General features: G+C 45.2%; 1 protein-coding gene across 8 annotated transcripts in view; it reads left to right on the top strand.

Moving 5' to 3' along the window:
* Nucleotides 1–10090, top strand: part of CDC42BPA (CDC42 binding protein kinase alpha) — a 280345-nt gene extending 270255 nt beyond the window's left edge. For all 8 annotated transcript variants that reach the window (XM_014591108.1, XM_027775224.1, XM_027775225.1 and 5 more), the window contains 2 exons: nucleotides 4964–5121; nucleotides 5847–10090. In XM_014591108.1, the coding sequence (XP_014446594.1) occupies nucleotides 4964–5121; nucleotides 5847–5978 (290 nt within the window). In that variant the 3' untranslated portion in view covers nucleotides 5979–10090. The remainder of the gene's footprint in view (nucleotides 1–4963; nucleotides 5122–5846) is intronic.
* The last annotated feature ends 2106 nt before the right edge of the window (nucleotides 10091–12196 follow it).

The following is a 12196-nucleotide window of genomic DNA, read 5'->3' on the forward strand; positions in this document are numbered from 1 at the left end:
CACGCCGCAATCCCTTCTCCTCCATTCTCCTCTCGGGATCTTGGGCACGCACACACACGTGCCCGTTGTGAGATTTAAGCCACCGGGTCCGAGACGCGAACCACGGTCGACTACGTGGGAGTCCAGCGACACAGCCATTACGCTAACTGGTGGTTCCCTAGGTAGAGTCATTTTTGAGTTATGTTCTGTTAACTAAAAGAAGACCAGGACCAGAGTGAAGGAGCTGCACTGTCAGCACAAAGGCGAGATAACATTCATCATTCACCCTGTAAATGTATTTTGAGGCCTCATTAGATGTTACCTCTTCTGGCTGAGGTGCTGGGGGGTAAAAAAGTCCCATGTGATTTAAATCTGCTTCCAGGTAGCTTACAGCTATTATTAGCCTCTCTTTTTTCACTCTATCCTGAACTGCAGCATCTCTTTTCTACACCTCTGTACAAAACTCTGAGCTAAGGGACCACAAGAGAATAAAAACTGGGTTCCACAGTAAATTTATGTTCAGCCACTGCCCAGGAGCAACTTTTGGTTGAGTTGGGAAGGAGAATAAAGACAGGTCAAAAGTTACTGTCCACTTGAATAAAAGCATATACAAGGATGCTAAAAACCGCTTACCTCGGAATGAGAAGAATGTACAGATAGAACATGCCTGGTTTTATAAAAAGAACCTGAAAGGTAGTCTTATCAAGTTCACTGTAGTCTTTGGTAGTTCCTAGACAGTGAATAGAGAGATTGCAGATTATCAAATGATCATTGTAGTTTCTCATTTGGGAGAGACCATTCTTTGCAAAAGGTTGCTTCTTCGTAACTTTCTCAAACATATGCTTTCCCAGCTGCCTGGCATTGGCTTGGAAGTCATAGAGAATACAGCTTGAACAACTGTGCCAACATGAACACAGTCCACAAATGTGTCAGTTACAATGTCAATGAAACTTCTCTTCATTTCCATAGAACTGTCTCTAAGAGAAACTAATTGTACCAAATCAAATTTCACGTTGAAGTTATTCAGTCAGAAGACTTATTGGTTGCCTTATATTCTTGAATAGTAGATATTTTTGTTCAGTTTTCCTGGTACATCTGTTGTTGTTCATTCAGCAGACATTGATTTCAGCACCTTCTTTGTGCCCAGGTGTTGTTTTTAGACTCTGGCAATATAAAGGTGAATTATGCTCTATTAGTTATCTCTTGCTACATAAGAGAATTATCTCACAACTTAAAAGAAGCATGCATTTTTTTTTGAGAGGTTTTTTTGCTATAGGGCACGTGCGCTTGCCAGACAGACAGAGAGAGAGAGACAGAAAGCGAGAAATCACCCCCCAGGGGGGATGGTCACGCCGCAATCCCTTCTCCATTCTCCTCTCGGGATCTTGGGCACGCACGCACACATGCCCGGCGTGAGTTTTAAGCCACCAGGTCTGGGACGCGAACCGCGGTCGACTACGCGGGAGTCCAGAGACATAGCCATTATGCTAACTGCTGGTCCCAGAAGCACGCATTTTAAGATTTCCGAGGGCCATGATGTTTCTGGCTTAGGGTCTTTCATAAGGTTGTAATCAAGCTATCTGCTAGGGCTGCATTCAAATCAAGACTCAGTGTGACTAGAGAACCCACCTCCAGTATCAATCACATGCTGTGGACAGGCCACAGTTCCTTGCTTACTATTGGTTAGAGGCCTCTCCATACACTGTCCTTATGGCACGGCAGCCAGCTTCCCCCAGAGCAAGCGATCCAGGAGACAGGAACAGCAGTCTTCTCATGACCTAATCGCAAAGTGATGGACACATCATCACTTAACGGGGAACTTTGTGTGTGTGTGAATACTAGAAAAAGGTGATCATCTTGGCGTCTAGCCTATAGATACAAACACATGATTTCAATGAGTTTTCATTTGACAAGCAGAAATTGATAAGTACAACTTGCAACTTCCTTGCCATTAACTCCCAAATCATCTGTAACCAGTGTATACCCCTGAGGACCATAAATAAATAAATAAATAATCAAGTCGATTCTTAATTATACTTTTATTTGTGGTGGCTAGATAAGATGGTGGATTTGGGACCAGCAGTTAGCATAATGGCTACGTCGCTGGACTCCCATGTAGTTGACCACGGTTCATGTCCCGGACCCAGTGGCTTAAAACTCACGCCAGGCGCATGTGCATGTGTGCCCAAGATCCGGAGAGGAGAATGGAGGAAAAGGGATTGCAGCGTGGCCATCCCCCCTGGGTGATTTTGCGCTTTCTGTCTCTCTGCCTCCCTGTCTGTCTGGCAAGCACATGCATCCTATAGCAAAAACCTCTCAAAAAAAAAAAAAAAACGAAAAAAGAAAAACAAAAAAGATGGTGGATTTAGACTGTAACTATTAGTTATCAAGATTTGAGATCCAAGGAAAGTGTCACAACATTAATAGTTAAGTAATGGTTCACAATCCCTTACCCAAAACCCTTGAGGCCAGATTTTTTTCTTCTTCTTCAGAATTCTGAGGTTTTTATTGTGGATGACGTTGTTTGTTTTTGTTTTAGAAATGATTCTGCCATTCTCAGTAAGATCTGGAACAATACGCAGTACCCACTAGTACGTTACTACGTATACAGCAGAAATTATAACTAATCAACTATAATGTGGTTTTTAAGGCCTACAATCATCCTCTAGTCAGTTCAGATTAGTTTTTTGCTGTCACATGGTTTTTTGTCAAACTTACACAGATTTTTTGGTTTTGGGGACTTGAGTATTTGCAGATAGATAAGGATAGGACCTGTAATACAGAGATTTAAAGAGATAAGTCAGCTCCGTACCAGCAGTTAGCGTAATGGCTATGTCGCTGGACTCCCACATAGTCGACTGCGGTTTGTGTCCCGGACCCAGTGGCTTAAAACTCACGCCGGGCATGTGTGCGTGCGTGCCCAAGATCCCAAGAGGAGAATGGAGGAGAAGGGATTGTGGCATGGCCATCCCCCCTGGGGGGTGATTTCTCGCTTTTCTGTCTCTCTGTCTCTGTCTGTCTGGCGAGCGCACACGCCCTATAGCAAAAACCTCTCCTTTGAGGTGTTGAAGTGACGGTCCTGTTCACTGTTGACATATGTCAACTGCAGACTGGAGCTAACTTCACTTTCCTGTTGAGGTCTTTAATGTGTTATTCAAGCCCAGCATTTTTGAGATCACTGGTAAAAGCTACTTGTATAAATAAAAGAAGAGAGACCATTCTAGAAATTCCAAGGGCATCTGCTATTTTGAGTGCCTCCTGCTGGCTTTGGAATAGCTTAGCTTGTAGAAATTGTTTCCAGAAGGTCAGCCAGCCAAGAGAGACATGTAGAAATGTGGGAACTCTCTCATCACTCTCCAAGAAGCACAGGGTGTTCCATAGCCAATCTCACAATGGCTTCATGTCATAGTCAGATTACAACAGTGGCTCCCACCATGACACTATCGTGGCCCACCATCCTTCCCTACTTCTGTCTGCAAAGGGGCTCACTAGAGAGCCCTCAGAACTCCCCAGAAGGTATTCAGGGTTTGAATAACCCTCACCCCAAAGAAATTCAGCCCTTTACCCTACCCCCAGAATCACTACCTAAAACTGCTCTAGAAGAAACTATACTGGAGGATGTGGTCTTAGTCACCGAGACCAGTTTTCAGATTGTCCCCAGGCTCCTTTTGCTATTTAACCAAAACAGTCTCACCTTAACTTTTTAAGATTGGTAGTGGATTGAATGTAACCTTTCTTTGAAAAGAAAGATTCCTGAGGTTCAAAGTTAAAAAAAAAAAAATTAAAAAAAAAAAAAGTGTAAATCACTGAGATTTAAGATGGAGGAGAACAGGCACATGAGAAGAGCAGTGTAGACCCCCTCATGTACCGTGTCTTACGTTTTATTCTCTCAGTATTGAGCATTCAGTTGTCACAAAAATCCCCTAAAGCAGAATTAATTTTCTTACTTACAAGTGAGGAAAACAGAATCAGAGAAGTAAAATCATCACAATAATTAAAATAATCACAATCTATACTATATCTTAGAGTTATACTGAAAAATCAGCAATCTCTTGACCAGTGATCCTAATATTGAAGCGCATAGCAAGATTAAAACATTTTTCAGGGTCAGCCAGGTAACATGGCGGTTAAGATGCTTGATCCCATGTATCTGACTACAGTTAAGAGTCCTGGACTAGCAGGGCATATGTGTGCATGCTCAGAATCCTGAGAGGAGAATGGAGGAGAAGGGATTGCAGCATGGTCATCCTCCTGAAAACCCGTATGTTTTCTCTGTCTCTTTCTTCCCCACCCCCCTCCCCAAGCAAGTCATGCACCTGTTTGGAGCCTGTTGTATGTCATGTCCTTTGCCAGGCTCTGGGAGGGCAAATGCCTGGAGGGGAATGACAGACATATGGTTAAACATGATTTCTTTTTTTAAAATTTTGCTCTAGGGTGTGTACATTTGCCAGAGAGAGACAGACAGACAAGGGAAGGGGTCAGAGGATGGCCATGCCACAGTCTCTTTTCCATTCTCCTCTCAGGATTTTGGGCAGGCACATATGTGTATCTGGTTTATTTTTTTAGGCTACTGGGTCCAGAACTCAAACCTCCTGGTCAGCCATGTGGGATCCAGCTGCCTTAACCCCCATCTCCAGCTGACCCAGAACATGATTTCATAAGTGCTGTGAAAGAGTTGTTACAGGGTGCCCTGGGGCTGGGAAAGACTCACAGACACTACTAGACACTACTAGATAGGTGGGGACTTGAAAGGTTCCCTAGGAATTGCTGGCAAGCAGGGCTACATCAGCACAGCCCTGTGGCAGCTGTGGTAGGGACAACTGTGTAAGACTGCTCGAATGTGGGGTTGATCCCCAGGGCCAGAGTGCCACAGTTGGGCTTCTTGTCCATTGGGGAAGGATGACTTGTCATCTTGGTAGTCTGTACACATTATAAAGGATTATCCTTCACCCAAGTGAAATTTTGCTTGAATGATGTGCTGTAGGGTCATCTGCACAGAATGGCAGTGCATTGAAGAGGGAGTTCTCTGGAGGAAGCTACAGTGCTAAACGGCAGCCCATGCCTTCTCCATCAGAGGGTTCTTTGTCTTCTGGGGGCATGGACCAAGGCAGTGATGCCCCAGCGAGGGACTATGATGGTGAGGTAAGTGGAGTGCAGGTAACAATTGTGCCTGAAGAGGTGAGGTTTGAAACCATCCAGGATCAAAAAGACTAGTGCAGCCCAGCTGCAGGGGGGCATGCTGCCAGGACGCTGTGCTCTGCAGTCTAGGACCACACAGGAGGCCCAACTTTGATTCCTGCCCCGACCAAGAGGCCAGGAGTGGCGGCCTGTACCTGTAGTGCCAGCAACCCAGGTGGCTGAGGCAGGAAGATCACAAGTTCGAGGCTGGCCTCGGCAGTGTAGTGAGGTCCTGTCTGAAGAGAACTGGGTATGTTGGTGGGTACATGTGGCCCCAGCTGGGAGACGAAGTCAGGGCATGGTGAGACTGGTCTCAAAATTAGAAATAAGTAAATGAATGAAACAGACTAGTGCATTTACCCAAGTAATCCTACTTCCTTGAGATTGGCCTCAGCTGCTGCAAAGGGTCAGTGTTCACTCTCAGCCAAGGGACAGCAAAGATAGTCGCTTGGGTTTCAAACAGGTGTTCCCCAAGGTGTTCAGACTACTAAGAGCATTTATACTCTGTGCCTTTTACTCAGCTCAGAAGAGAGACTTCCTACTCATAGTAAAGAAGCCCCATCAGGTCATGTGGTCAGGAGTGGGGGGTGAGGGGAAGGGGGCGGAGGGGACTCTTGGTAATAGCTGACCCCACCTCGCTCCCTTCTCTGTCTTGGCCTCTCATCAGTGTTTTACTTTGGGCCCTACAGGACTCTGATTCTCCGAGGCATTCCACGGCTTCCAACAGTTCCAACCTGAGCAGCCCCCCAAGCCCAGTCTCACCCCGAAAGACCAAGAGTCTCTCTCTGGAGAGCACCGACCGCGGGAGCTGGGACCCGTGAGCTGCTCAGACCCTCGGCGCAGGGCGGCTCTGGCTCTCGGCTCCCCCCACTCACCCTTTTATCTCACCTCCATCTCTTTCCTCCATCTCTGTCAGAAAATTGACCAAGGGCTGGCAGTAGTTGCAGGGAGGGATCCCGGAGTTCTGACTTCATGACTCGCAGATCCGTGCCCAACCCACCACCCCTGCCCCACTCCAGCCTAACAGCAACACAAAGGCAGACTTTCATTAAGCAACTTAGATTGATACTGATTTCACACCATACACTTAGAGTTCTTTCGACAATATTTCACCCCGCTCCCCAAAGGTAGCTTAAATAGACAGATTACACAAATGTAAGTGATAAGATTAGACAGATTTTGTTTTCACAGTAGAGTCTCACTGTCCTATAGTAGCGCATGGGATTCTCCCCATCCGGAGGGGGTGGCCGTCCTGGAGTGGCACACGGAGCTCACTGGCAGGCACTGGGAGGGGCAGTCTGATGGCTGCCAGGAAATCCTGACAAATTAAACCATGCATATTTCACTACAGTACAGAGTTTAAATACATAAATGTAGAAGTTAAAATACTGAATGTACATAGTCAAAAGAAGCATCTTGTAGTCCCCAAAAGATGGATGCATATATAAGAGAGAGAGCATTTAAAAAACACATGTGTTTGTCTGTTTCCCAGTGAATGTAAAGAGTAGGAAGGCCTCGAGCTGATGTTTGTAGAAGGAGCGGGAAAAAATTCAGAGTTCCTTTTAGTGCCTGTTCTCCAACTGGTTGTAGGCCGTGGTCACGGGGAGCTTGAGAAGGAGCATTTGCAGATACTGGCTCCATGGGTTTAGAGGGCGATCTGGCACTAGAGCTTCAACATTCTAAGCCACTTTGGCAGCAGGAGCAAAAGGCAACTTTTGCCTCCACTCCAGACATAACATTTCCTAGTGGTAGAGTTTGAACACTTCTCAATTTTTATAGTTCAGTATCTTCTGCAGATAAATGTAGAAACACAGTTTTGTCAACACCTAATCTCTCCCACCTGAAAAGACACGAGGAATGTCATGGCTTCTGACGGTCCATAAAAAGATTTATAAAATTGATTTTTTCCCCCTGGGCTAATCCTGTCCCCCCTCCCCCAATTAAAAATGAGTTCCGTTTTATTGAGGGTGAGTGTCAACTTCCTCAGACAAGCCTGGGAAAAAGACTCTCAATACCAAATAATGCAAAACCTCAACAGCAAGGACTTGAACAGCCTTAACCAAATACTTTCTCCTACCCAGTGGAAAGTGAACATAATGAACCCCATTGCACAGAGAAAACGTGACTGGATTCCTCCCCAGTTGCCGTACTGTGTTGTTAGTTACGTGTCCAGTTAAATTCCTGCTATTTTGATTGCCATGAGATAAGATGCAGAACCAGAAAAACTTATTTCTACAGTCACTTCACCAGTTAAGCACATGAGAAGAGAATGAGATAAAAATTAAAAGTATCTCATGAAAGTTAAAGAGAATTTGCCTATCTCTTACTTTCCACCTAAGTTTCTCTGAAAAATAGAAATGGGACTTTCTTCCCTCTTCCCCGATTGGCTCTCGTGCAAGGTGTTGGCCTGCAGTTGCTAGAGGGTTGCCATGCTGAGCCCTGTCATCTCACTGCTGCTATCTGGCACTTCTCATGGCTTTTGTCCCAGTGGCCTGTGCCCCTGCCTGTGCGGGCTGCAGGGAGCTGAGCGGTCTTCCAGTTGATGCTCTTTAGAAAGAAGGTTACTGAGTGAGGGAAGGAGGGGTTCTGTTAGGGATTATATTGCAAGCACTTATAATAGTGAATTTGAAAATAACAGCTGTCTTTGACAGATGTTCTGGATTTGGTCCTAGCTCAGATTCGATTTTATTTTATTTTGGATGGGCATAATTCACTGCATAGTTCTAATCTCCCAAATATTTTTGCTTTTGGAAAAGAAGTGTCATGTAGAAATAGTTTTGTATTTACAAATATCAAGAATGAGAGCTCAAGTTTGTAGAAAATGGAATAAAGTAGCCAGCCAGCCCCCGTCTACGTTCCCCTCACCTTTCCCTTTCTTTCCCCTCTGTGTGTTCCTTTTTCCTTCTCTTCCCAGCAGAGAGGAGACAGACTGAGTCCTAAACTGATCAGACCCTACACTAAGCCTTTAGTTCAGAGCTTTGACAACTAGTTGTGAATTATTGTTGCCTACAGGTGCTTATTTTTTGAAGGATGCTTTTAAGATCAAAGTAGAATCCTACTTGAAGTGTAGGCTCCATTACAGTGAGCCTGCTGTTTAGTCTCCCGACAGGACAAATGAAAGAGCTACCAGAGACTTGTCCTGGCTGCCAGGCAGCTTGTTCATGGGAAGCCAGTGCCGCAGCTCTGCACTTTGTGAGCTGTCCACTGCAGTCCTGAGGTGTTTCAGCAACTGAAATGGAGCAGTCCCAAGTACATCTGTTCTCCAGACAGGACTTTGAGGGAGAAACTTTGCCAAGGGGAATAGTTTTGGGGAGTATTTTCCCACTATAACAGCCATCCTGCTGGGCTCATCCTACTCTTAAATATGAAACCTGTTACCTTCAGAAGCTTCTGAGAAGAATGATTTGAAAAGATGAGGACTAGGTTCCAGAGAAACAGGAACTATAATGATCATTCAAAAGACTTGAGTAGCAAAGATCACACAAAAGGCATTCTATCACTATCTGAAGTCATCCTTTGCTTTTGTGCAGGACATTTAAGAAATGTAGGTGGCAGCAGAAACATTTCACAGTAGAAAAAAAAAATCCAGTGGCACTTCTGACATAGTCTATATGCATTGGTATTTGGTGCTATCCGTGTCCAGCCAATTTGTTATCTCCTCTTGAATTCTGAATTGTCATGTGCTTTGGGTATAAAATTACACACACACACACACATTTCTTTTTTGCCAAAAACAAAAGCCTTCCTCTTTTTCAAATGATTGCTAAAGCAGATTTCACTTATTTAGTTATTGTGTGTGCGCGCATACACACACACACACTTAATATACACATACTGCATTTATTTAGTGATTTACATTCTTTCCCAGGGAGCACAGCTTTAAGGTTATGAGAGACAAGTAAAAAGGGCCCATCTGTTTGCATTTCCAACCAAATCTTGTACCCAAGCTTCAGGGAAGAATCCCTGTCATGTTTACAGCAACATTCTGTCATTCCCTGACTGGTTCTCAGCCTCTCTTCTTCCATATGGTTAGAATCATGTCATTTTGTTACTCACTGGCCACATCCATTTCTGAGACCAGTTGCATTTATGGAATCTCAGATACCAGTAAAGAAGCTCCAGCCCGGAGGTGGGCAGACCCCCTAACCCCTAGCCCACCAGAGGTCAGAGGCTGTCTGCTGGTTCTGGCAGTGATCGCACACACCTTGGTCTCCCAGCTGCCAGGGGCTGCTAAGGTGCACGGTCCCCTTTCTAGAAGCACTTGGAGCAGCATCGCCACAGCCCAAGTCCATTCCCAGCCCTGCCCCTGAGTTAGAGAAGCTGCATGACACTTCTTGAGACCGTTCCCAAACCTCTGCCTGTGTTCTAACTCAGTTACTTGAGCCCAGAGTCTCTGCAGTGCCCTGTTCAGCAGGAGGGCTGCAGCAGGCCAGGCGCTGCTTCTCCCCGGGGATGACCATTACCCACAGGAACCATTCAGTCATGGGGAAACGGACTCACATCCACCTTGAAATCTCATGAAAACAAAATGGCCTGCCTTTTTATTTGATAGTGTACTATCATTTATTTTATAAATTTTTTAGGATTTTTTTCTCATTGTAATATTATTGTACAGTTTTGCATGGCCTAGGTGTAATCATTTTTTGTTTAGAATATAATGCTGACAGATATGTGTGTATGGAAGGGGGAAGATACTGCTTTGGCCTCTTACCACTTCTTATCTCGTTTGGTTTTATGCCCTCAATGTCTTAGGGAACTTTACAAGAGATTCTCTGCTACCAAACAATGATGTGGATTCTTTTGCACAGAAATATTTAAGGTGGGATAGTCAAAAATGTAACAAAAGACTCCTCACCAATATTTTATGTTGGTATCACTTAATATTAACCAGACTTTGATGTATTGCAATAAAACAGGGAACTATTAGAATTGAGATTTTGTGGTTTTTTTCCTCTCCATTTAAAGTCTGAGGAATAGAGAAAAGGTGACTCTCAGTGTCTGATTGATCCCATTTTCTGCTGGTCCGTTCATCATCCAGGAACGAATGTTATGTCCTCTTGAGGGTTTTGCCTCCCCTCTGCTGTTCAGAACTTCCATATTACCATTACGTCCATCTGCAGGGCCAGGCTCTGCCTGCGTGACGTCTCACCATGGCCGTGACAATGTAGACGTGGCAGCTGTTTGGTTTATGTCTGCTTATTGAAGTAGCTGCTTACGAGTTGGTGTTACTACTTTTGAGTTAGAATGGTACATCTAAGGGTACACACACTGGGAAGGTTGGTGGCTTCTTTTTCTTTTTTTTTTTTTTTTAGTAGCTTTTGCCTTAGAGTGTTTGCACTCATTGGACAGAGAGAGAGAGAGAGAGAGAAAGTGAGAAATCACCACCCAGGGGGAATGGCCATGCCATAATCCCTTTTCCTCCAATCTTCTCTCAGGATTTTGGACATGCGCGCATACGTGCTTGATGCGACTTTCAAGCTGCCAGGTTCGGGACTCAGACCATGGCCAGCCATGTGGGAGTACAGCACCTTGACCACCATACCACTTGCTAGCCCCTAAGGTCAGTGGTCTTAACAAAGGAAACCGTTAACTAACCTGCAGCTAGTTATTCGGAGAACCTGATGTTCATTTCTCATGTTACTGGCATTAATATGTCAGTTCATTATAATGTGTACACTGCTTTAGAGACAGCGGCTGAGCAGTGGTTTAGAACAGGGCTTGGCAAACTTCTGCAAAGAGCCAGTTAATATTTTCGGCTTTGTGGTCTACATATGTAGTCTCTGTTGTAGCTACTTAAATTTGCCACTATGGTACAAATAGTCTTAGATGATACATAAGTGAACGAGAGAGGTGATGTTCCAATAAAACTTCACTCAAAAACTAGATTTAGCCCAAGGACCATAGTTTGCCAACCTTACCGGGCCTAGCAAGGTTTAGCCTGGACTGAGCATGGACTGTACAGCCAGACTCTTGTTCCAAACCCTGATTCTTTCACTTAAACTTTTAGCCTCAGTTTTCTTAGAAAATGCCCACTTTGACTTGGAGGAGCTAATGAATGAGTCTTTGGAACAATGTCTAGCCTAGGGCTCAATGTCTTATTACTGTTACAGCCCACAGTAACAGATATTTTTCTTGCCTCTTCTACGTGCCCAGCCCTTCTCTAGATGTTAGGGACACAAAGACACCATCCTTGGAAAATCATTTTCTCATGGACATTTTCCCATGGCTTTCAGTGGGAAGAAGTAGGCATAGGGCCCTTCAATTTCGTGATGCCTTGAAAGCCACACAGGTACAAAGCACACGTGGCCAGTGTCAGCAGGACTGACCAGGCTTGGAACCTATAGTCTGGATCGCCATGGTCTTCTTCAAAGCAGTCCTCTAGTCTTGAGCTGGCTCTCAGGCTCAGGGCGCACACCCATGCGACAGTTTCTCTCAGAACACCCACTCCTCCCAGAAGTCACGATCAAGTTTTATCTCGGGGAGATAAAAGATTACTGTCCCTCCTTCTCCCCTCCCTCACCTTCACGCTGCTGCTGCATTTGTTGGCTCTGGCAGGAAGGGACTTTGGAGAGCCACAGCTGGGGCTGGCATGGTTCTGCTCCTACTGCTCACCCTGAGAGTGTGGCTCTAGATCTGAGGTGCTGAGGAGGTAGCCCCAAATCTGAGAGAGGCCACAGTGCTGTAGCATAGGGCCTAGCAAGTGGCCTCCTGGGACTGCCCAGCCTGGGGATCCTCTCAATTTTCAGAAAGTAAATCTTTTCCCTTGGCCAGCAGGTGGCATCCTGGTAACACTGCTCAGCCGTGCTGGGTCCACATGGAAGACATGGGTTCCATTCCCTGCTTGACCAGTACAACGGGACATATGCACCTATGACCCTGACTGGGGGGGTAAGGCTGGGTTTGGGATCATGGGGTGAGACAGTTGAGATCGCTTGTCTTCACGGTCATAAAAAGCTGTAGAAGTCAAATGTAAGAAAACTTCATAAAATAAAAACCCTGAAAAATCTATATGGAGACCTACTTTGGACCACTGCACTCT

Source organism: Tupaia chinensis, unplaced genomic scaffold (genome assembly GCF_000334495.1).
Source record: "Tupaia chinensis unplaced genomic scaffold, TupChi_1.0 Scaffold000532_1, whole genome shotgun sequence".
NCBI classification, from domain to species: domain Eukaryota; kingdom Metazoa; phylum Chordata; class Mammalia; order Scandentia; family Tupaiidae; genus Tupaia; species Tupaia belangeri.